Raw genomic sequence first — 26,691 nt, 5'->3', positions numbered from 1 at the left:
TTTGTATGTTTGTGTATGAATATAGGCACTTCTTTGTATTTCAGTATTACACTCGGGTGGTTCTGAGGTGAAATGTCTGTGGGATTGTATTTCACTAAGATGTTACGAAGTGTATTGCACCTCATTTTACTTGGAAAAACATTGCAGGCAATTTGATGCTCTCAAAATTCCATTAACTACAAAACAGGTGTAGTTTCAACAAGATTGACAACTATTGACTAGTCCAGATATTTCCCTGAGAAATTAATCAGAGTTAACCTGTCAAAGTTAAACACAGCTTTGCAATTAACTGTCAATTACGATTTATTAAGGCATTCTACATGGTAATGCCTCTGCCAATCAGAGTTTGCTTACCAACTAATCAGCCCAATCATGCAGCATAAATGCTAGTTTTCCCCTTAAATTGGAATTCTTGAAAATTGTCTTGCTGAATGCAAGATAAAAAGCTATGACAAAATCTTCCAATTAGTTCACGTTTCAATCTTTGAGTATGTCCTTTTGGATGCTTAAAGCTGTAATGGTTGTAAAATACTAATTTGTGATGTCTTTTGTCTAACAGTGAAAAACAGGTGCACCTTGAGGATCAAATTCTGCCCCCTCGCCTTCAATTCTCAAATATTGAAACAAAAGGATCAGTGAGCTATGTCTTACATGGAGAGTGGACAGTTTGTGGATTGGGACAAAATGATTGACCTGGAGAAGGATAGTCCTGTGGTCCCATCCCGCATAGATAGCAACTTGTTAAAGCAGTACGCAAGACAAGGTTACTGGTCAAAGAGCCACTCTTTAAGAACAAAAATCTATGAACAAATTATCAAAGCTGTCTCATGCAGGACAGTGACACCTGATGCTGAGGTGTACAAGGATATTGTTGGAAAAATCACAGGAAAAAAGAATGCCTCAACTCTGCCAATGCCGGAATTTGTCAATGGTAGTGCAGTACCAAACTATTGTCTGAACACCGATGGAATTGTTGCAGTTAGGAAGATTGTGGTTTGTATTTCCAACCAGTTTCCAGACATCTCTTTCTGTCCTGTGCTACCAGCCATTGTAGCACTGCTCCTACATTACAGCACTGATGAAGCAGACTGTTTTGAGAAGGTGTGCCGGCTCTTGGCTTGTAACGACCGTACAAAACATTTCATAGATCAAACCTTCCTTGCCTATGAGTCCTCTTGTATGACCTTTGGAGATCTAGCCAACAAATACTGCCAAGGTGCCCACAAGCTAATAGTGAGTGCTTCAGAGGATGTCCTGGAGGTTTACTCTAATTGGCTACGATGGATTTTTGGAGACCTGCCATTTAACTATGCAGTCCGTGTGTTAGATATCTTCTTTGTCGAAGGATTTAAAGTACTTTACAGGGTAGCATTGGCTGTGCTCAAATTTTTCCGAAAAGTCAGAATCAGGCAGTCTGAAAAATCTGCTGACATTCGAACTGATATCCAGAACTTCATTCAAGGAATTGCTGACCATGTCCCAATTGAGAAGCTATTGGACAAAGCGTTCTCTATTCGCCTGTTCTCAAGGAAGGAGATCCGTTTGCTTCGCGATGCCAATGAAAAAGCACTGAAGCAAAAAGGCATCACAGTAAATCAAAAGAGGTGATTGAACATATTTTAGGGCTGGAATCAATATGGGATCTTAGGGAAAAAATGTGTTCTTATGCATAACTCGCTGTTTAAATGTTTTCTCACCTTTTAAACAACTTTTTAATCGGTTGATTTTGATTTAATGGGAACTGGAATGAAATTCAATCCTTTGTCCTTCACTGATATTGAAGATTGTTTTTGACAATTTATGCAATCTTAAGTCTTTTCATAAAGCTGCAGAGTTGCAACTAATATGCACCCTTAATTATAAAAAACTCCCTGTCACTGATCTCCTCCTCCTCCCCCACACCACCTTGCTGCTGTATAATTATATGATTCCATCAAATCGTTCTTTTAATAAAAGATAGCATTTCATTACTGGCCTTGATTATGCCCTTGTGTGTTAACATTTTGATTTGTGTACTAGAGTACCTAGATCCCTCTGCACATTAGCATTCCACATTGTTATTCATATAAATAATATTCTGCAGTTCATACTTCCTGCCAAAACGAACAACTTTACACTTCCACATTATTCTCTGTCAGATGTTTTAACCACTTGCTTCACCTTCAGGGTTCCTGCCCGTTCGATTCTTTCAGTGAGTTTCAGAATCACAGAACTCTCTGTGAAAAAGGTTTTCCTCGTATCACCTGTAAACCTTCTGCCCCTTTAAACCTGCAAATCCATCTCTGCAACATACTACCGACTCATCTTTGAATCCTCTGCTTTAGTTACCATCCCTTTGCTCCCATCATCCAAGTAATTGATGTAAAAGATTTTAGACCCCCACACAAACCCCTTTGTGACTCCGCTCATTATAACTTTCTGATCAACAAAACGCCACTTGTGTACACATTCAGATTGACTGATTGATAGAAAGCAAGCAACACTGATATGTTACCACCCCCCCCCCACACACCATTTATTTTCTTAAACTGCCATCTGGAAATCCAAGTACTCTGTCTACAGGGCTTCCATTTATCTGCAGCATATGCTGATCTTTAGAAGAACTGATATTATTAAAACGTGATTTCCCTTTCACAAAACCATGTTGACTTTTCTCAATATAACTTTAAGTGCCCATTAAACTTTTAACAATTGATTCTAACACCATCTCCATGACAGATGTCAAACTAACTCGCCTACAATTTCCTGTTTTCTATGTGCTTCTCTGCTTGAATAGAGGAGTTGCATTTGCTACATTCCGATGAAATCTTTGCCGAATCTAGGGAATTTGGAAAATTAATGCCAACACACCTACCACCTCGTAGGGCACCTTTTTCTAAGGCCCTAAGATGAAGAATGCCCAGACCCAGAGGCTTACATTTTGCGTATTACTGTCACAAGGGAAGGAGTACTATCCACAAGTTCCTCTTTCCCTTGCATCTCCAGATTTACAGCTGTTACTGGAATGGAGTTAGTATCCGTGCAGCATGGGAAAATGCCCTTTAACCGTCCCTGGCACAATGGGCCATCTGACTTCCATCTATTCTAATCCCATTTTTCCAGCCCTTAGCCTGTAACCTTTTATGTTCTGGTATCTCAAGTGCTCATATGAACCATTCTTAAATGTCTTCAGGGTTCCTGCCTCCTCTATTCTTCCAGTCAGTGAGTTTCAGAATCCCAGAACACACTGTGAAATATATTTTCCATGCATCACCTGTAAACCTCTTGCCCCTTTCCTTAAACCTGTGTCTTTGGTTATTCTGTACTAAGAGGGAAAGTTTCTCTACAGTTCCTGTCTGTGCCTGTCTGAAATTTGAAGACCTCAATTCCTCACCACTCCAGCCTTCTCTGCTTACCTAGTCTCTCTGTATAGCTGAATTGCTCCAGCCCAGGTAAATTGTTGGAAATTTCGTCTGTCTAGTTCATTTGCATCCTTCCTGTGATGTGGTGTCCAGATGCTGGACTCCAGCTGTGGCCTAATTAATATTATGTGCAGCTGCTTTATAATCTACTTGCTCTTGTATTCAGAGCCTTGATTAATAAAGGCAAGTATCTGTTATGCAGCCTTAGCCACCTCATCTACCAATCTTCTTGTCTTCAAACATCTATTGATATGCATACCAAGGTTCTTCTGACCCTCTATACTTTCCAGGATCCTACCGTTCAATGTGTACTCCATTGCCTTAATAGGCCTCCCAAACGCATTACCTCACTTTTTTGTCGGGATTAAATTTCATGTGCCATTGTTCAGCCCAACTGTGTAAAATCATAGAATCCTTACAATGTGGAAACAGGCCATTCGGCCCATTAAGTCCACACCAACTCTCTGAAGAGCATCCCACCCAGACTCGTTCCTCTACTGTACTCTCTGTAATCCTGCATATCCTATGGCTAATTCACCTAAACTGCACAGCCCTGGACACTTTAGCATGGCCAATCCAGCTAACCTGCACATCTTTGGATTGTGGGAGGAAGCTTTTCCACCCAGAGCAAAAGTGCGCAGATACTGGGAGAATATGCAAACTCCATACAAACAGTCGTCCGAGGCTGGAACTGAACCTGCATCTCTGGCATTGTGAGGCAGCAGTGCTAACCACTGAGCCACCTGTATTGTCCTGTAGTGTAAGGCTTTCCTCCATGCTATTTACCTCTTTGCAATTTTCATGTCATTTGCAAACTTGCTGATCATGCTTCCTGCATTCTTGTCTAATCATTCATGTGCACTACAAAATAGCAAAGGACCCAGGCTTCTAGTCACAAATACATCTTTCGATCATCCAACTTCTGATTCCTGTAACTAAGGCAATTTTGGAATCAATTTGACAAATTTCTCAGGGTCCCATGGGCTCTTAGCTGCTTAACCTGTATGCTATGTGAGACTTTGTCAAGAGGTCCACATAAACTGCATCACACCAGCAAATTGCTCGAAAAATTCAATCATTTTGTCACATGTGATCTCCCCCTTACAAAGCCATGCTGATAATCCTTAGTTAATCTTTGTCCGTCCAAGTGAAGATAATTCAGTCCCTCAAATTTTTTTCTGGTACTTTCTGTACCACAGGAAAGATGTTTGCATCCTCTAGTGAAAACAGAGATGAAAAATGTTGGTTAATTTAATCCACTGTTCCTCTTTATCTGCTATAAATTCCCTAGCTCCACTTTCTAGAGCACCAACAATTACTTTAATTACTCCCTTACTTTTTAAGTACTTGTTTTTCTTTTTTACGTTTCTAGCTAACTTCCTCTTACACTCCTAATTTCTCCCCCGATTAATCTTTATTATTCTCTACTTTATAATTCTGATCAGTCATCTAATCTGCAGTCACCTTTACATCTTTTTTTTTTTCCCTACTTAGTTAACTATGGATGATGGTTTCTTTATTTTGAGTTTTTTTCTTTATAGTAAGATTGTGCTCCACTGAGAAGCTACCTCAAAAGCATTCTATGAACTTTGCATCCAGGCTGTTACCACCAATATGATTTTTCAGTTTGTGCATAGATTAAGGACACCTATGATTATTGTCCCTTGCCCCACACACCCAATATTTTTTCTTCTGTACTTAGCCCTACATTGTGGTTACTGTTAGGGGGCCACTAATAATTTTTTTCACTACAATTGATCATCTCCATCCAAACTAATTCTACATCCTGATCTCTTCAACCAAGGTCATCTGTACCTATTACACCAACTCCAATCTTGATGAGCAATGCCCCTCCATTTTTAACCTGGCATCCTACTTTTCTTGGATGTCATATACATCTTAATAATCAGGACCCAATACTTCTCTGGCATTAACATTTCCATAATGACTAGCAGATAACTTTTGTTAATAAAGCACACAATGTGTTTACTTTGAGTGCTCCATACATCCAGGTGCAGAGTATTTTTCGTCTTTTTGTTATCTTTGTAACATCTGATCTTGATTGGTGCATTCTTTAGTTTTTTTTTCCTTTCTTGTCTTGACTGTGCTCTTTGATATATCACATTCAATATTTGATCCCTTGCCCCAACTATTTGTTTTTAAATCGTCCCACTTTCCTATTTGTGATTTTTGAGAATACTAGCCCCGTCTGAGCAGTTAGTACTGAATTCCCATTCATTTTCATGATGTGGAGGTGCTGGTGTTGGACTGGGGTGGACAAAGTTAAAAATCACACAACACCAGGTTATAGTCCAAAAGGTTTATTTGGAAGCACTAGCTTTCGGAGTGTTGCTCCTTCATCAGGTGGTTGTCCTGATGAAGGAGCAGTTCTCCGAAAGCTAGTGCTTCCAAATAAACCTTTTGGACTATAATCTGGTGTTATGATTTTTAACTTTCATTTTCATGTATTGTGTACAAAGGAATTGCACTTTTTGTTTACCTGTGATCATTTTATTTTGTGCTAAAGCTGCTTTTTGCTTACAAAAAAAGCAGTGGCCTAGTGGTATTACTGTTTGGAGTAATAATCCAGACACCAGGGTTTGAATCCCGCCATGGCAGATGGTGAAATTTTAAATCAATAAAAATCTGAAGTTAAGAGCTTAGTAATGACCATGAAACTATTGTTGGTCAGGAAAAACCTATCTGGTTCACTAATGTCCTTTTAGGGAAAGAAACTGCTATCTTTACATAGACTACATGTGACTCCAGACCCACAGCAGTGTGGTTGACTCTTACCTATCCACTGGGCAGTTGGGGGTGGGCAATAAGTGCTGGTCTAGCCAGTAATGATCACAATCCCGTGAATGAATTAAAAAAAAGGCAAGGTTTTCTATTCAGTTTACTTTCACTGGAGGCTCACTGATGTTACTTAGTATGGTGACGAAATGTCTGAAAACGAATCTTCCAGCTCATTGAGCAAACTTACATCCACAAAACCAAGTGATATCTATCTCGGGAAGGAAACAGTTCCAGGTCAGAATCTAGATTAAAACTCCCAAATAATGGATATGACAAACTTCCCTTATGTTTTGTCTCAAACTTGTAGAAACATTTTGTACTGTAAGGATGACATTTCTGAGAGTCTCACCAATGTTAGCATGATGGTTGTGTCTAAGTGCAAACCATTTTAAGCCAAGCTGTACACAATAAAGATGACTTGAAACAAATGATAACTCTGAATATTATGCTATCAGCCAGCAAAGTAGTAACTATCACCTCCAGTCTGGCATAGATCGGTCACAAGTTTTTGATGATGAAACAGTGCATTGAGACTTGCATCTGGCCCACTAAGTTTTTAGCACAGAATGGTACAAGATAATGCCAATCGCATTATAAATCACTTTGCTGGACACGTCTTGAAATTTCAGTTTAGCAACTTTGTTGATATTGAATGATATGAGAATTAACTGTTGCTTCCAGAAATCTTATGTTTTTTCCCTCTGGTCCATGTACACTAGCTCTGTGCACAGTTAATGAAATACAGCAGTTTAAAGGTGTTTCAGGAATATGGTAATGTTAATTAGGTTATTAATTAAACAATTTAAAGCAAATTAAATTCTGAACTTGCTTTCCTTCGAAATAGTATTCAGATTGGAAGTGGAGTATAGAAGCTCTGTCTGTTCTCTCAGGTGGGCCTAAAAGATTCCATGGCACTATTTTGAAGAATAGAAGAGGAAATCTCTGGAATTCATAGCCAATATTTATCACTCAATCAACTTAACATAATATCTGATCGTTATCATATTTATGTGGCAGCTTGCTATGCCCAAATTGGTTGCTGTGTTTCTTGCGTTACAACAGTGAATGTGCTTCAAGGTGTTCCTCATTGGCTGTAAAGCAGTTTATTTGTCCTGAGAGTGTGAAAGATGCTGCAGAAACACATCAGCTTTATGGAATAGCAATTGACTGAGCAAGCTAACAAAGACAATATAGTGTGGGGCTACCAGTAATTTGTCAAATATATTTCAAATATAGTTCAAATCCAGATTCAGGTGTTGCCAAGAATTAGTAACCATCTCAATTAGTTTTATCTTATTTAGTTTAAGTCCCTTTGGATATGTGAACTGCACTCCACCAAATGCCCTGAATGTGCAGGTTTATCCAGTTGCCTTAAACCTGTTGCCAACTAGCTTGTATTTTGCTCATGGGTTCAGACTTTGGTTTTGATGCTTTGTATTGTTTGGGCAGTTCGCAAAATAAGAAACAGATACTAAATCAAAGAACTGTCTGTAGCTCAGCACATTGTGACTTATCCTTCTCATGGTTTGCAACATGCTGGAAATTGTCCTCTGCCATCCTGCTGGCTGAGGTACCACCTTAGAGGATTCGTAAATCCAAATGTTTGACTTCAATGCACCCTTCCTTTCTCCTGCTCTGGATGAACTGATTGGAGCCTGCTAAGTTGTTGGGAGACCTCCTGCTCTGCCATTTGACAGCCAATGGATTTCTCCTATTAGCAGAAGAGATTACTTTACGGGATTTTCCTTTTTTGCTTCCCAGCATGCTTTGAATAGTTTTCAGCATTAATTTGACGAAAAGCATTCTTTTTCTTCTAAGCAGTCTGTTAAACATATGCTGTTCTTTGGTTATTTAAAAAAAAAGTCGGAGTGAGTGTGAGGTCTTTGAGATCTTGCATAATACTTATGCTCCATTTTCTTTTCAAGAAGGAATTCGTGAAGGAGGCTTGCTCATTCAATTACTTTGCAAAGCTGACTTTGGTTCCTTTTGTATCAATGCGCTATGTTGAATGTTAAAGTTGAAGGTTCGTTGTAGCAGTAGACATTCATAACGTAACAAACCTAAAATTTCTCCCTTTTTTGAAATGTTTTTTTTCTTCAGATTGTCACTTTCTGAAAGCCAGTGGGATTTTGATGGTTTCCACATTATTGATTGGTTCTCAACACAAAAGCAGAAATTGCTCATTATTGCTAAAGTGTTAAGCTGAAATTGAGCAATGCCAAAAGTAAAGACAATGTCCTTCTCATTGTAACTGATCTTGCCTTTTGAGAGTAATTTGAATAGTTCCATAGAAACTCTTGTGCACAGAGCCAGGGTAGATGCTACTCAAATTACGATTTTGTTTAATCGACAAACAATATACTATGGATGCTGGAAATTTGAGATAAAAACACAAAATATTGGAAATGTTCAGATCAGACTGTGTTAATGGTGAGAAAAACAGTGTTAATGACCTACCATTAGAATAGGAAATGTGTTCACCTAGGTTAAGGAGACCAATTGCAGATTAGGTGACTTTCACAGACCACTTCTGTTTTAAGTGTGAGTTTGACACCAATCTTTCAGTACTTGATCATTTTAGTACTTCATCTTGTGCTGTCACTCAGATATCTGTCCTTGCCCTATTGTAATATTACAGTGACACTTAATGTAAGATTGAGGAACAACACCTCATTTTTTGGATTAGGCATTTTATAGTCGTCCAGATTCGATGTTGAGTTCAACAATTTCCGACTATAACCAAAAGAGAGAGAATGCTGGAAAATCTCAGCAAGTCTGGCAGCATCTGTAAGGAGAGAAAAGAGCTGACGTTTTGATTCTAACTGACCCTTTGTCAAAGCTTCGACAAATGATCAGTTAGACTTGAAACGTCAGCTCTTTTCTCTCCTTACAGATGCTGCCATACTTGCTGAGATTTTCCAGCATTTTCTCTTTTTTTGGTTTCAGATTCTAGCATCCGCAGTAATTTGCTTTTATTTCTGACTATAAACTGTTTTGTTTGCTTAGCATAATCTTTGCCCCTAGTTTTGCTTCTAGGTAACTGTACAATTGCTGCAGGCACATCTTTTTGTTTCTTTTCTTACCCCATCAATATTTCCTTTGGATCCTGGAGGACTAACTCTTCTGTCATTGTCTTTCTTGTCTCCTACCCATTTCATACCTTCCTTCATCCTTATCCAGCCCTTGCTCAAAGTCGATCTTTAACGTTTCCTAGTTCTGATGAAAGGTCATCGACCTGAAATGTTAACTCTGATTTCAGTATTTCCAGGTTTTTTTTCTGTTGTTATCTTTAAGGTTTTGTTAGTTGCTTAGCATGTAGTAACAATTCTTGTGTTTTATCAGTTTTAGCTTGCTCTTTTTCTCTGGGATGTGGGAATTACGCTGATTGCTGTTTCTTTTTTTTTCCTTCATCATTGTACCTGTGCTCTTTGACATCCAAATTTGTTCCTGTTAAACTACGCCTTCAATGTTCAATTTGCAGACGAAGGTAGGCTATAGAAAGAACTTTCTTCACAAAATTTGGGATCTGTGTGGGTTTAAGTGCACAACCTACACAGGGAAGTTTTCTACCTCCCATTGACCCTCCCCACACCTATACACATCCAATAACCTTTTTTCTTAGCAATAGTTTGCAAAATGATGTTTAATGTCTTATTAGTAACAATATTCCAAATGCATTGCATGAAGTATAGTGAGCAGTACAGACTGAGAAGATTCATGTTTAACAACTGGCTGGTTGATTTGATCAGTCTACTTGATAATTAATTCAGGAAGTACAGCTTACTGTTGATTGCATTGCCTCTGAGGTAGCAAACCCCCACAGATTGGTCATGGTGTCTACTTTTTTCACCTGTACTGACTTTCACTGGAAAGTGCACTCAAGCACGTTGATCTTTTATAAGTGTGAAATAGGCAAAACCCTCTGTTCCTAATATGAGTATGGGGGAATTAAATTTGGATGGTAGAACAGTATGGTACAAACAACTAATCATTTCTAAGTTGTTTCTGTTTTACAAGTGTGCAAAATCTCCAGTTTATCACCTATCACAGGATTACTGATTTCAAGCATTCTTTATTCTGCCGGTGTATCTGTGACGGTGACCCATTTTCAGTGAAGTATTAATTGGCACTGTTCTGAAGGGTTGTCCCAGTTCTCTCACCTAAAAGAAAAATGCAAGTGTGACCATTGTATAAGTTCACTCAACCATCTGCTTCTATCGTCCCCACCTCACCTAATGCTATGAAAGCCATCATGTGCCCAATGTCTTGGTCAGATGCCATGGTTTTCAACCCATTGTGATTGGACAGTGTGCATAAGATTATCATGCAGTAAGCATTTCATGTAGTTGTATTTTCACAATTATCATTACTGACAGCCACATCTCAATAAAATCATTGAAAATCAGCCTTAAAAGAGGTAACACAATGCCTTGAACATTTTTCTTGTTAATCCCCATTTTCTTCGTAACTCATCGCTATCTACCAATCTTGAAATGACAGAGCAGGGAAAAAAAAGATAAATAAGCAAACGTTAACGCAAGGAAATTGGCAATGTGGCTGCAATGCATAGAATATTACAGATTAGTGGAGATTTTTGAGCGAGGGAAGATAGAAACAAAATGCTGGCAGAAAATAAAAATCGTAGCTTTAAAAAATACAAGTAATTATAAAAATTGTACGAGACTACTAATATGCAAGTACTATGTTACAATGCATGCAGGAAGTAGTAATATTTAGTATTGATGAGAGAATCTTATGTTATGTGCAAGGCTTATGCCATTGGAAGGGGCATGTGATGCACAGGAGAGTAAAAAGCACGTATTATTTGCAATCTGGTTATTCTTCCTCCGTTTACCAGGTGATAAAACGGTATGCTCGTCAGACATTATTATAGAGCTCCCTTCCAGATGCAATATGATTGTGTAATGCAAAGGTGAGAATATCAATGTGACATTAAATTTTATACTTGATGCAGTGAAACTGGGCATATAAATTAAGTATGATGTTCGGAACTGGTTTGTATTTGACCTGATAAAGTTGCAGGTCATATGGCTTGATGTCATTGTCAGAAGTTGTTTTAATTAAACCTCTGTTAAAACATGGTTGTGTTTCTAGTTATCTTTGTAGAAATGTGGAATTCAAAGAAAAGTTTTCTTCTGTCAGCGTTTTTAAAAAGTCCATTTGATTGTCCTTCATCACAGGAACAGTATATCAATCAAAATTAAGGATTTTGAAAAATATAATAAATATTTTATTATGAAATAATAAAAATAATAAGATTGAGGAGTAGAAGTTGGCCATTTGGAGTCTGCTTCGCTATTCAGTGAGATCATGACTAATCTGATAAACCTGAATTCTATGTTCTTGCTTTTCCCCATAACCCTTGATTCCCTCGAGTTAAAACAAAAATCTATCAATCTAAGCCTGAAATATTCACAATGACCACAATGAATTTTTTGGAGAGGAAGAAAATCCTCCTGTCTTAAATGGATGACCTCTTTCTCTGAAATTATGCTATCTGTTCCTATATCCTTGCACAAGAGGAAACAACATCTCCACATCTACTCTGTCAAGCCCTCTAAGAATATCATGTTTCAATAAAGTCACCCCTTATTCTTCTAAACTCCATTGAGTACAAGTCCAACTCCCCCTCCTTACAACAAAATCCTTCCTTATCTCGAATCAACTGAATGAACCTTCTCTGAACAACCATCAATGCCAGCATACTTTTTCTTTGATAAGAGGATCAAAACTGTTTACAGTACTCCATCTGTGGCCTGACTAGTGTCTTATATAGTTTAGCAAGACATTCTTATTTTTATTCTCATTGACACGGCAGCCAGCAGTCCACTTGCCTTCCCTATTACCTGCGGAAATTGGATACTTACTGTCACTGGATTTTGGTGATTCATGAACAATGACCCCAAATCCCTCCAGTTTTTCTCCATTTAAATAATATTCAGAGCCTCAGTTCTTCTTGTCAAAGTGTATAACCTCATATTTCCCCATTTAAATTACATCTGCCAAATTTTAGCCTACTGAATCTGTCAATCCCTCTAAATCCTCATTTTGTCATTCTTACAAGTTGCCTTTCTGTTTGTTTTTGTTAGCCATAAACTTGGCAATTGTAAATTCACTTCTATCACTCAAATTATTGATATGTAGTAAATAAATGTGGTCCCAGTACTGGTCCCTGTTGCACTACTGTGCTGAAAGTGCTCTCTTATTCAAATCTGTCTTCCATTAGTTAGTAAATTCTTTACCTATGAAAGTTCAGTACCTATAACACCGTGGGCTCTTATTAAGTACATCTGCAGTCATTGTTTTTACCTCTTATTAAGTAACCTAATGTGCAGTATCTTATCAATCATCTTTTGGAAATTTAAGAATAGTATCTACTGGTTCTCCTTTATTTAGCCTTTTTGTTACCACCTTTAAAGGACAGTAATAAACTTGCCAGGCAAGATTTCACCTTCATGAATCCATGCTGACTGTTTTGATTTTGTGTATTTCTAAATTACATTATTTATACTAGACTCTAACATTTTCCCAATGACCAATGTTAAGATAACTGGCCTATAGTTATCTTTTTTTGGTCTCCCTTTTTGAATTAAGGCTGTTGTGTTAGCAGTTTTCCAATTCTCCAGTCTTCCAAACCTCTGGGACTTCTCCCAAATCCAAGGATTCTTTGACAATTATTACCACTGTATCCACTACATTTGTAGCATTTTTTTAAAATAAAAAAGTCATAGGATGCAACCTATGGTCCAGGGACATGATTCTTCAGTGTTTTGCACTGATACATAAAATCCCTAACGAACAGCATCAGTTTTGATTAGAAGTTGTGAATGGAGGGGTGTTATGGCAAATGCCAGTACATTATGGTATTGCTGTTTTTTTGTTTGGGTTTGACTTGTATGTAATGAGGTGAGTGCCACACTTAAAGTATAATTATGATTCTGGGGACCCTGGATTGTTCTCTGCTTTTTATTATCATAACTGAAGTCTGATCCATTTTATTTTGGGTATTTTCTTGACTTTTTAATGAATTTCTTGCAGACATAATGTTCATCTAGCAGTCAATGTTGAAAATTTCAAATCTGAAGTTGTCAGTGCAAAGGAGATGAGAGAAATTTGGTCCTGGATCCCAGAGCGATTTGCCCTGTGCCAACCAATGTTGATTTTTACTACTTCAGATGATGGTTATAGCCTGACTAGGTAAGATACAAGAAGAAAACAATTGGTAGGTTAGCAAGTATCTGTGGAGAAAGAAAAACCAGGTTAATTTTTCTATTCAATGACTGTCCGAACTGAAAAACTTGCACATCTTTCTATCATTTCAGATTTTATGCTCGCTGTGAAGGCTATGAACCAACCATCATTCTCATCAAAACAACTGACGCTGAGGTAGGCTATGTATCTAACACAATTAGAAAACTTTGTTGTGTAACTGAATGCATTTTTTTATTTTGTTGAATTGCAAAAGAGAGCAACAGCTACAATGGGAGTGGCTGTGAAAAATCTTAAAAAGATATAAAAGTTTTACATAACATGGAGGGAATTATCAGGTCAACCATTATAGGAACAAATTATTGTTCTAATTTTATGCCAGGTGTTAATAATTGCCTTGAAAGATTTTCTGTATAATGGTAGTAGATATGAGAATCTTAATGAGGTTGAACTAAAGAATCTCGAAGAACCTATTTAGCATTAATATAACAGGGAAGGCCTAATCTGAAAATCGATCATGGAATTTATCCTGCCTGAAACTGTCACTCTGTCCTTACTTTAACAGGTTTGTGGTGCTTACCTGTCAACAGATTGGATAGAACGGAGGCAAGGAGGAAACAAGCTAAGTTATTTTGGCACAGGGGAATGTTTTGTGTTTAAGGTATTTTGATGGATTCTGCTGGTTAATATTGCATTGTCTGTGGCTATTTTACTACTGAAAGGCCAGAAATTTATATTGCCTTACCTTTGGCACATTAATGGCACTGTGACAACAGCAAGTGTTCACTGAAGGAGAACTGTAGACAAATCAGTTTTATCACACGGTCTGTGTACATGTGCTGTAGAAATTACTTGTTTCTAAAGAACAGATTGTCCTTGCGGAAAATAATTTCCTGGAGGTATCTCCTTTCTATAATGGCTAAGTTGTGGAATGCTAATCATTATTGGTATGCATATTTAATGTTTATAACTTCATTTTGGTCAAAATGCCATTTTGTTTTTGACATGCATAACCATGAGCTATACCAGCTTTTAAAACCATAAGTATTAGGAACAGGAATAGGCTGTTTGACCCTTCGAGCCTGCTATGCCATTCAATAAAATCATGGCTGATTTGATGCTCCTCATACCCACTTTCCTGCCTTTTCCCCAAGACCCTTGTTTCCCTTACTGATCAAGAATGTTATCTATCTGAGACTTGAATATACACTGGGACTGAAACTACCACCACCAACTCTTCTCTCCACACACACACACACACACACACACACACACACGCGCGCGAACACAAGAGTTCCAAAGACTTCCCTTCCCAAGTGTGTCATCTTTTAAATTGTAGCAGCTGCTATTAACTTTCAAGCTATTTGTCTCCTCCAAAGTTCTGGCCTAATCTAGTAATTAGCACTGAAGCTTTTTACAATGCATTTCATTTACCAGTGATCCTTTCTTTTAGATCTTATCTGTAGAAAATGGAATAGAGGTTTGTCAAAAACAACCCTCTTTGATTAAGCTACTCTTGTGACGTAAGATGTGTGATTTATGTTATATAGTTTAATATTTTTGAGTTTGGATTATGTGTTTTGGTCTGTGTATGAGAGGGAATTTAATGATTAACTTATCCGTATTTCTAGAGCTGTAATTCTTTAAAAACCAGTATGAGAGTGAATGTCCCTGTCTTGATAATGGGAATTTATTTATGTTAGAGTCTCACAAGCGAACAGAGTAAACAATAAAGAGCATTAGCTTGCTCTCAGTTAGAATTGGGGTTTGTTTTGTTTTTGGCTTGGGGGAAAACCATAGCTTGGAAAGCTTTTTTTCAGTTTTCAGAAAATCTGGTTGAAGTTACATATATGAAACTGTGTTTCTCCTGGAGAAAGAAGTTGATTCAGAAATGTTAGGAAAGGGCTTACCCCAGTGTAGGAGTTCTAGTTTAACAGTTCCAGACCATGAGTGTTTGGTTTAGGACCTTGAAGAGTTTATTTGAAGCTAAGAAAATCTAAGCTCAGTTTATGGATGCTCCGGAAGAGGCTGTCAAGTTCTCAAGACTGGGAATTGAAATAAACAGGCTAAGTTAAACACAGATGTAATAGAGAATAGAACTTTTCCTGGTGTTGGAGTACTATAATGTCAGTGATGGTGGGATAGATGAGGTTGTACAGTTTTTCAAAATCTTTCAATTTATATTGAATATAAGTAGCTTGATTTAGTCTACTTTATTTTTTGCCTAATAAACTTTTTCATTTTTAAAATCAGATCTGCAGCATTTGAGCGTGTATTTCAGTGATAGACCCGTCACTAATTTGAAAAAAAGAATATCAAGCCAGATTTCAGTCTGGGATTTGGATTGTCCTGTAATAACATCATAGTTTCACAAAAACACTTTTCTGGAAGGGTTGGGGAAAGGCAGGAGATGGTTAAACATATTATGTAACCTAGTATGACGTTGCAATCTGTTTTTATCTAAGCATTTTGCACAAAAGATTGTTTCAGTTTTCATTTATTGAAATAGTGCCTATAATACAAAATAAAGCATCTCGAAGTTAACAATTTGAAGTTTTGTAAAGCTAAATAGAACTTGTTCTTCCATTGGAATGTTTTAAAAAAAAATCAGCACAGTTAGTCCTGTCCTAGTCATCTATTAACCTCATTAGAGAACTGGAAAAATTACACTTTAAATCACTTTCAGCACATTCAAAACCTTACCATTTCCTATTGCCAGTCTTCGAAGCTTGATTCAAGTCCATGTGGCAGGCTTGTGCCAATTCTAAATACTTCTGAATTCCCCAAAAGCATTCTTCTGCTGTACAGCATTACCAGAAATAATCGTATCTCAGCAGTATATTTATGAAGAAACTGATTTGTTAGCCATATCAGAATGTTGTTTGAGATTGTCTCCTGTGTCTGAATTGTATGCTGTTTTGATTTTTGTTACTTCTAGCTACAACCCGAAATGGAAAGATATGAATGGGTTATCATTAAACATCCAGAGATAGAAGCTTCTAAAAGCCTTCGGGAGGCTTGCCCAGAGGCACCACAGCAGCCTGGTATCTTGGGTACAGAAATCCCCCTGGAGCAGAGTTTACTTAATTCATCTGAGGAGCCATCAGACAGATTATCACCCTTTCTTGCCACACGCCATTTCAACTTGACATCCAAAGCTACTTCAATGTTCATGGCCGGAAGTGCAGAATCCATTATAATTGGTGAGCAAACCTGTGTCTGTTAGAAGTAAGCTATATGTGTGTGTGCTATATTATAAACGTACACAATATGTAGATAGGTAAACCAGGATGCAGGAGAACTTTTTTTAGTGGCAGGGAATCTTGTATGCTCACTTGCGATCCGACAGAGCCTTCATTTAATAGATGATCCAAAAGAATTGCACCTCCAATAATGCAGCTGTCCCTCTACTACACTGGAACACCAGCATTAGGTTTTGTGCTTAGGTCCCTAGTGTAACTTTAAACCACAACTTGTGTCTGAGATGAGTGTGCTATCAACTGAACCAGGCTAACACCAGGTGAGAGTTGAGGAAAAGAAAACCAAATCTGTGATTTCTTACTCTGTGCTGTCCTCAAAAGATATTTTTATACCAAGGATTGTCAGCAATTGAATATCAAATCAGAAGTGATAAGTCTTAAAAGCACATGAAATGACAACCTTTTCTTTTGTTTTAAATATCCTCGTGCCAAAGCCACTGAATTGTTTGCATAACAAAGTAAGGTGCCTGTTAGGTTTATCCTTGTTAATCCTGTCAGGAAAGCAGAACTAAGCTATTGCTGTTACCTTTCCAACAGGTGGTGGCAGCTGCCCTGCATTGTACATCGATGGAAACCTGAACCGTGGCACAACAGGGCACTCCAGTACTTTTGACAATCTTCCTCTGTGTTCAGAAACTTTCCAGATTAGTGTACTGGAAGTTTGGGGCTTTCAGAACATCATGCCTAATTGAGGACATTATTCTGTCTCTAAGATTCTCTTCAATTACACCAATTCGTTTTGGTCAGTTTTGGTGTTGTCCAGTGAACTAGATTCCTTTGAAGTTGGGAGTTCCTGTTTCTGTTAGTACAGTATTATTTTTAACCTTTAACCATCTGGGAGTAGGAAAATTAAACAACCCATGGAGAGGAGGCAGTGACCAAATCTTCATGATTATATCATTTATATGTTTGTGACTTGAATTCCATTAATCATGCACCAGCTATAGCAAATATTTCAGCCATGTATATCTCTCAGAAAGTAAGCTATATTGTCCTGCAAAGTAACTCAGTATTTCTGCTAAACTTTGAAAACTAGTATGCCATTCTAATACTTCTAAATTAAATGTATTAATATGTTTATCATGTTATGATGGGAAATTAGGTTCCCTTGCGGCTCTGCAAACCATTAGATCATAACGCCCAGCTTTGACACACTGATGATCTCAAGTCTATTTCAGTGAAGACAAAATCCAACTCTTATACTTGGAATAATGCTGCTGATTAGAGGGAAGTGACAGACAAAAGAAGATTTATCTATACACAGTGTTAGAAGAAGTGCTTGTTTTAATCTAATTGGTTTAGCACTCTGTACAGACTGATGCACAGCTTCCAGAGACTCTTGTTTGTTTCACATTCGTTCAATATAGATTTATGTTGCTCTTTTTAAGCAAAATGAAATTGATAGAACAGACTGCACGTTTTTCTTTTTAAAGCCTCACACTATCAATTCAGATGTCGACTTTCTGAGGAGGCAAGTAGTTTGACAGGTTTTTACATGCTTCAAACTGAATTCATTCCTTCTCTGCAACAGTTATATCCTCAGCCAGCTTGGTCAACTTCTAAATTCCACAAAGATGTAGAGAGTCCATGTTAAGGGACAATCCATTTTGTATCAGTTTAGCCCAGTTTAGTTCTTGCCCTGGCTGGAGAATGAAGCTAGTACCTCTGGCCTGTGTGGCCAAGCTACTAACTCAGGGAATCTGGCATTGCATATCTTTTAACTTGATTTTTAAAATTCAACATATATAGTGGAATTGCAGAAGTGTACATAACAATGAAGGGTTTCTTTTGCAGTATTCTAAGTATATAACTTTTTAAGTATAAATTATACTCAGTATTAATGCTAAATTCTCAGAAGCAGCTGCTTGTTTGTTTACATACAATAGTGTCAGTGTCTCCTTGATCCTTTAGCTCCATATCTTGACTATGAAAGATCCATGTTAGTTTGGAAATTTGCTGTACCTAACCATGGTGGAGTGAATTGTAATTTGCACCATCAGGTAGGTATGAATTTTTATTGCACATGGGATAATGTTCATGGCACATACGTTCTTTCAACTTAAAGGAGATATTCGGAGTTTTACAGATATTTAAAATATGCCAGTTCAGAGTGAAGTTTACATATATATAAAATATTGCTTTTCCTGTTTTACATTTTAAGAATTCCAATTCATTCCCCACTTCTGCCAATTCTAGAAAAATGAATTGAGATATCAGCTATAACAAATTAGAAGCTAAATATAGCTGACTGTGTACTTACTATTTAAGGACATTGTGCTTGTAGGAAATTCTTCACTAACAGCTTGATTACAATATACTGACTCCTGTAAAATGTTGGATAGAAGAATGTTCTTACATATTTGTGCATTAATATTTACAGTGCAATTTCAGGGCCGCATGTTTCTTTCTTGTTAGTGAGTTATTCATTTGCAGTGCCCAGTGGGGCTGGTTCTTGGATTGTAGGCCATGCAAAACCTCCCCATGGTGCCATCGAGATACCAGAATGCTTAGACAAAAAAAATGGGTGTCCAGTTGCAGTGTGTTGATGAACTTGCTCCTTCAAAACTGGACACAGAAATATTGTTAGATTGAACACAATTCACCAAAGCTCAAACGGTGGTCCACTAATTGACAGTTCAAACTGATTGAACGTAGTCATATGGTCATGAAATGCAATCAGAGTAATAAACAATTGAGGCTTCATTACAGACTGAGTCACGCTTTAATTATGAAGTAACTTTCATCTGATCTAATGAAGAGAGTGACAGCTGGCTGTGGTCATTGCCCTTGAACAGAGAATGTACAGTAATGCAGAAATTGCACTTTCTAGGCACATTGCTTAGCCAGCAGTCTCCAGACTAAGCACTTCCCATCATCAATTTTTTTTTGTTTGAGTGACCAGTTTCATTTTTAGTTATAGAATTTGAAGTTAATGGAGTTTAGATTAAGTTTCAGAACTAACATTTTAGAGACAGTATGAATTGGTGGTATTTTGTGTTGCTCAGTTTTGAGTTGAACTAAGTTAAAATAATTTCAAACTTTATTGCTTAAGTTTCTAAATCTTCAGAGCTATAGTGCAATGTAATTAATCCCTAACTTCGATTAGGGTTCATTTCATTGAAGTGTGCAATACATTTTTTTAATCTTTTGAACCATATCTTCAGAAATTTGATGTAAGGAACTTTAAACCATGCATTATTCTGGGATGTTTGCTATGTAATGGGCCATTGAAACCATGCAGCTGTCAGCAGAGTGTCAGGAGTGAGCACAGAGCATGGTGCCTGGGAGAAATTAGGGACATATGGTTGACTTTTACTATCAAGACACTCTGTTTCAGTGTAACTAATGTGCAGTGTGTCTGTGGGTCAATTTGATTTTAATGCTATTGTGAAAGTAACCTTTAAAGTGCATTGTATTACATGTATACATATAATACTGAATTTATATTAATTATATGGAATTCATATAATTTAAGTCAGACAAAACGTATAGTTTTATATGAAGAAATGCTGATAACTTTAGTTGGAAGTGTGCTGTCCCCAATTTTTGCTGGTCTGTTAACTCCTGCTGCACAATCTTTACGCCATATTTTGATACAGTAACGGAAAAGTGACTGCTGCCTGCATTTCTCTTGAACTATTGATCTGTAATGTTCTAAGCTTCATCTGCACTGTGCATGCTTGACTGGTTCAGCTGTTACGGAAGTGCGACAGTAACATCAACAGTGTCAACTACTGATACACGTACCATTCTGTAGCTAATCATATCAATGCAAGGGATCCGAATACATTGTGAAGGTGTGTCATTGTTTATCACCATGAATGGAAAGAATATGATGGTCAACTCTGGGTGGTCTACAGTCCAAGTGCATCTGGCTCAATCTGCAATGACATTACCTGCTGTCCCAGCCAGCCACAAAAACTAAAAGAATCAGCTGAAAATGGATTGTCTGTTTATTTTGAATGAAATGTTTTACTCTCATGCTAACATCAACATATACTTATTCTGTCATTGTATGTTGAACTTTGAAGGTCTCATATCTATTAAACCAGGCCTGGATTTTTGTACTGTTCCCTTAACTTGTTTGATGACTTGTGTTCTGGTTCTTAAGTGCAAGAGCTGTGTACAGCGATGGAGTAAAATTCCTAGTGTATTTTGGTATGTAAAGCACTATAGTGTCATGTGTTTTTTCATGTCATTGCAGCAGTTTTGGAAGCAATCTTGAAAAGTGTCATTAATTTACAAGATGTAATTAAATATGTATCCAGTGTGTCCTGTTTGTATTGCATCTTTTGTGTGTGTGGATGGAATGGCTCTTTAGTTTATAATATTCTGAGTGTTCCACGAATTAGTTGTAGTGGAACACAATTGAAGTCCATTTGGGTGAAGTCCTAAATGAGGACTGGTGCTGGTTTGAAAAAAAACCTAACTCTAGACGCCACCATTTTTATCAGGAGTGAAGATATTGGTTGTATGTGTTTGGGTGGCGAGGAGATGTGGCTGGGGGGAGGGGGTCGGTTGGCAGGGTAGGCAGGATAGGGGCGGAGGTGAGATAGAGCAGGTGATGGAATGAAATGAGGTTGTCATGGGAGGCTTTCAATGGTTTTCTATGGAGGAGTGTGGTGTGACAAATGTAATGTGGTAGTGCAGAGAGGGGCTCTTTTACAGTCTTTCTCTTGTACTCTTCTAGATTCATTGAGATTCTACAGCACCACCCAGTGGACCTTTGTTGTTACAAACCTATCTGTTCTTTACATCATAAACAACAACAGGACTAGGACATTTGGCCTTGTGAACCTGCTGCACCTTTCAAAACTTCAATTCCGTCTTCTCGTGCTATCCCCACAGCCCTTAATTCTCTTAGTCTCTCTGTCTTGAACACACAGAGCATCTACAGGAATTTGGGTACAGAATTCCAAAGATCTGCAGCCTTTTGAATTAAATGGATCATTCTAAATGGATCATCATTTCTGATTGAGATTTCTTGTTCTGGACTTGCAAAACAGGGCCCAATCTACTCTACCTCTCAACATAGATCAAACAAGGTTTCAGCCTTGTCTTCAGCCTTTGCTTGCCTGCACCTTGTAGCCAAAATCTTTCATAGCTGAAGCTATTAGAGTAAATATCCACTGCTCCCTTTATTGGTGTGGCGACTAGACCAGGATGCAGTACTCTTGTGGCCTAACCAGAGCTGTATACAGCTTCAGCATATCTTTTCTGCTTTCATAGTCAATGCTTCTGTTTATGAAGCCCAAGATCCTAAATGTTTTCCTAACTATTTGCTCTGCATGACCTTTTCCCTTGAATTTCTAGGTATCTCTATCCCTGTGATCTTTTTAAAAATTTCATTTATTCTGTATTTATTCTCTTTGTCAAGTGTGTTACCTCATACTTCTTTGCTTTAAATGATGTCTTTCACTAGACTGTCCACTCTGGTCACCTTTCCATGATGTAATTGATTGGTATCAACCTAACTGTTATCCACTCCACCACTTTTTGAAATCAATGGCAAATTTGAAATTTGACTTTATATTCTAATATCCAAGCTATTTTATCTAAATCATAAAAGTAATGGTCCAAGCACTAACCCTTGGGGTACATTTGCTACCTATCCATCTTCAGGCCCTCTATCTCCTCCTATCTTCAAGCCAATTTTGTATCCAATTGGCCAGGTCTTCCTTGTCCCATGTGATCTAACCTTGCTAACCAGTAAACCACATGGAACAAGATGGTTGAGAGTTTCAAATTCCTAGGAGTAAATATCACCAACAATCTATCCTGGTCCATCCACATTGACATTATGGTCAGGAAGGCACACCAATGTTTCTATTTTCTCAGAAGGCTAAAGAAATTAGCGTATCCACACTGACTCTTACCAATTTTTATAGATCTTCCACTCCAGGTGGGAAAAAAATGCCCAACCTATTCAGCCTTTCCCTAAACTCAAACCCTCTACTCCTGGCAACAGCCTTGTAAATCTTTTCTGCACCCTTTCAAATTTAACAACATCCTTCCTATAGAAAGGTAACCAGAATTGTATACAGGATTCCAGAAGTGGCCTCACTAATGTCCTATACAGCCACAACTCCTATACACAATGCATTGACCAACAAAGGCAAGCGTACCAAACACCGCCTCTACTACTGTGTCTATCTGCAACTCCATCTTCAAGGAATGATTAACCTGCACCCCATGGTCTCTTTGCTCAAAGAGAAATACTTTCTTTTTGGGTTTTGATGTGGGAAATGATAATACGGACCATGACAGGAAAGGGTAGAGAGTTTGAATCTAAAAGTCAACCAATATATAAGACTAGAATTTAGAGTATCCTGTAAAAGGATAAAACTGCAGACTCTTATTCTGAATGTAGGTAGTATTTAAAACCTAGCAGAAGAACTAGAGGCTCAATTCGAATTAGTTGCGGAAAAACTGTTACAAGATAGCATTGGAAGGCGGGAATATAAATAATGAGTGCTTGTCAGAAAAATACTGATTATCATGGTGGATTTTACTCAACATATTGCCTGGAAAAGTTGGGATAATATATCCTAAATAAGGAGCTCATAGAAGGTTTTATGGGATAATGTTTTAGAACAATATGTCTTGGAATCAACAAGAGACCTGGCTGTACTAGACCTGCTATTACAAAAAAAATGCAAAGGAACGGGCACTTTGGCTTCCGAAGCCTGTGCTGACACATGACACCTTTCTAAACTTAAAATCCTTTTGCCTCTATGCAGTTCATACCCCTATATCCCATGCCCATTCCTGTACCTGTTAGGGTGCCTCTTAAATGTTGCTATTGTATATGTTTCTGTCATCTCGTTTGGCAGCATGTGTAATAGGACTAATGAATGATCTTCAAGTAAAGATGCCCCTTGGTAGCAATAATCATATGTTTGAACTTTACATAGGTTTGAGGGAGAGAGGAGTGAGTTGGAGACTATGAAAAAGGTGCATTATGAAAGCAAAGCTGATTAAAGAATAGATCAATAGAGACGTAGTGGAAGACATTTGATGACCTATTTCAGAATAGATACATTCCAACAATTAAGAAAAGTTCCAAAGGATGCACCCACTGTAGTTCAGTAGAAATTTTAAAGATAGTAGCAAACCAAAAGGAACAGTGCATAATTGTAGTGCAAAGACATAGCAGATCAAAAGATTGGGCAGAATATCTAAAAAACAAAATTGAGTATGGAAGGAGCAATTAGAGTGAGCGCCAAAATATAAAAACAAATAGTAAGCATTCCTGTAAGTAGTTAAAGGAGAAACGAATAGAGAAAAGAATAGTCCTGCAGGAAGTGAGACTGTAGAATTGCTGATTGAAAATGAGAAAAAGCAATTAAGTAGGTATTTTGCGTTCGTCATCACAATAGTGGATACAAATAAGTCACCATGATGGTAATAGATCAGGAAATTGAGAGAAACTCAGTAAATCACAATCAGAGAAGTGGCACTGAGTTGGAACTGCAGGCTGACAAGTGCCTAGATCTTGATGCAGTTCATCCTATGGTCTTAAGCAGCTCGTGGATTTAAAGTTCAACATTCTCCACTCCCCACTCACCCCTCCCCTCAAAAAGAAAATTGAGGGTGTTTCCATTAGATTGGAAGATTGAATAAAGGATTTATATTTTTTTGAAAGGGAGGACAACAAAAATGAAGCTACAGGCCAGTTACCATTTGTCTTAATGGAAATATTAGAAGCTATTAAAAGACATCATAGTAAGATACTTTAGGTTAAAGTATTTAATGTGGTTTTATGAAATCGAAATAATGTTTTACAAATTTATTGGAATTCTCTAAGGAAGTGAAATGTACTGTGGCTAAAGGGAATCCAGTGGATGTATTGTACTGTACTTACGTTATCAAATATCTTCTGCAAATCTATCATATAATGGACCACAGGCTGGGAACAGGTCAGTCACTGGGCCCCTGGTAGGGGGAGGGAGTTGGAGGATCAGTCACTGGGACCCGGGAGGGGTGGAGAGACGGTCAGTCACAGTGCCTCAAGTAGAGCCTAACTCAGGATGTGTGCTGTTTTTGTAGGGTCTTCTCTTCTTTTGTTTTTTTCTCCTGATTATTACTGTCAAACCTGCTGTGCATGGTTTCTCAATCTTAGCCATTTGTCTTGCTGTTTTTTTTAAATTGCCATGTGAATCCTTAGATCACAATTATTTAGTTTCTAGTATTTTGTAAAAGGTGGTGCTTTTCAGACTGAAGGCCTGTGACCAGTGGAGTACCACAAGGATCCGTGCTGGGTCCACTATTTTTCATCACTTACATGAATGATTTGGATGTGAGCATAAGAGGTATAGTTAGTAAGTTTGCAGATGAGACCAAAATTGGAGTTGTAGTGGACAGCGAAGAAGGTTACCACAGATTACAATGGGATCTTGATCAGATGGCCAATGGGCTGAGGAGTGGCAGATGGAGTTTAATTTAGATAAATGTGAGGTGCTGCATTTTGGGAAAGCAAATTCTAACAGCATTTATAGCCTTAATGGTAAGGTCCTAGGGAGTGTAGGTTCAAAAGTCCTTGAAAGTAGAGTCACAGGTAGATAGAATAGCGAAGGAGGTTTTTGGTATGCTTTATTGGTCAGAGTATTGAGTACAGGATTTGGGAAGTCATGTTTGGCTGTACAGGACATTGGTTAGGCCACTCTTGGAATATTGCGTGCAATTCTGGTCTTATCGGAAGGATATTATGAAACTTGAAAGGGTTCAGAAAAGATTTACAAGGATGCTGCCAGGGTTGGAGGATTTGAGCTATAGGGATAGGTTGAATAGGCTGGGGCTGTTTTCCCTGGGGTGACCTTATAGAGGTTTATGAAATCATGAGGGGCAAGGATAGGATAAATAGACATTCTGGGAGAGTCCAGAACTGGAGGGCATAGGCTTAGGGTGAGAGGGGAAAGATATAAAAGAAACCTAAGGGGCAACTTTTTTACGCAGAGGGCAATGCGTGTATGGAATAAGCTGCCAAAGGAAGTGGTGGAGGCTGGTACCATTGCAGCATTTAAAAGGAATCTGGATGGGTATATGAATAGGAAGAGTTTGGAAGGATATGGGCCAAGTGCTGGCAAATGGGACTAGATTAGGTTGGGATATCTGATCAGCATGGACATGTTGGATTGAAGGGTTTGTTTCTATGCTGTACTTCTCTATGACTCTACTTTGGAAATTATATCTACTGGCTTCGTGGGGAGCATAGATTGGCTGGCTAACCAGCAGAGCATTGGTATAAATGGGTCTTGTTTAGATTGGCAAGGTGCAATGAGGGTGCTTCATGAGTATCAAAGACAGGTCAGAAGGTATGGTTGTGAGATTTGCTGCTCATACGAAAGTGAGTTGTGAGGAGGATGCCTCAAAGATTCAGTCCGTTAGGTGAGTGGAAAAATACGTGTCAAATGGCATAATGTGAGAAAATGTGAAATAAGTATGTTATCTAAATTTCAGAGTTTAGAGCTTTTAAAAATGTATTCACAGGAGATGGACATTGCTAGCTAGGCTAACACTTATTGTTCATTCCGAATTGAGTTAAGAGTTAACTTTATTTCTGTGGGTCTGGAATGACATGTAGACCAAACTGGATAAGAATGGCAGTTTCCTTTCCTAAAGGACATTAATGAGCCAGGTGTATTTTGCCTGGCAATTGGCAACAGTTTTCATTGTTATCTGGAGATTCAAAATTCCATTTTCTATCTATTTCAAATTCCACCATTTGCCATAACCTGGATTGCTGGATCAATAGCCTATCGATTAATACCACAGTACTTTAATACCTCAGACCTTTAATGCATTGTCTGAGCTGAGATGTCACTTTTTTTATATAAACCCTTGATATCTCAGGAATGTGACTTGCAAGAAGTTTAGGGATTTGCATATTAATGAATTGAAGCCTGCGACTGAATTTAAAAGATAAAAGACTTAACAGCAGTCTAGGTTTATTCAATATATCACATCAGTGTATGACTCTATGATCTTTTGCTATAAATTCT

At 37.9% G+C, this 26,691-nt stretch overlaps 1 protein-coding gene across 2 annotated transcripts in view; it reads left to right on the top strand.

Moving 5' to 3' along the window:
• Nucleotides 1–20,962, top strand: part of tbc1d24 (TBC1 domain family, member 24) — a 43,887-nt gene extending 22,925 nt beyond the window's left edge. The window contains exons 3-9 of one of the 2 annotated variants that reach the window (XM_043711482.1): nt 560–1,604; nt 9,682–9,687; nt 13,260–13,418; nt 13,544–13,607; nt 13,996–14,091; nt 16,369–16,633; nt 17,228–20,962. In XM_043711482.1, the coding sequence (XP_043567417.1) occupies nt 643–1,604; nt 9,682–9,687; nt 13,260–13,418; nt 13,544–13,607; nt 13,996–14,091; nt 16,369–16,633; nt 17,228–17,382 (1,707 nt within the window). In that variant the 5' untranslated portion in view covers nt 560–642 and the 3' untranslated portion in view covers nt 17,383–20,962. The remainder of the gene's footprint in view (nt 1–559; nt 1,605–9,681; nt 9,688–13,259; nt 13,419–13,543; nt 13,608–13,995; nt 14,092–16,368; nt 16,634–17,227) is intronic. The other variant, XM_043711483.1, reaches the window with a different exon arrangement.
• Nucleotides 20,963–26,691: the final 5,729 nt, after the last annotated feature.

Source organism: Chiloscyllium plagiosum, chromosome 21 (genome assembly GCF_004010195.1).
Source record: "Chiloscyllium plagiosum isolate BGI_BamShark_2017 chromosome 21, ASM401019v2, whole genome shotgun sequence".
NCBI classification, from domain to species: Eukaryota; Metazoa; Chordata; class Chondrichthyes; order Orectolobiformes; family Hemiscylliidae; genus Chiloscyllium; species Chiloscyllium plagiosum.
Note: the sequence above shows the minus strand (reverse complement) of the source record. Positions and strands in the feature narration are given on the sequence as shown.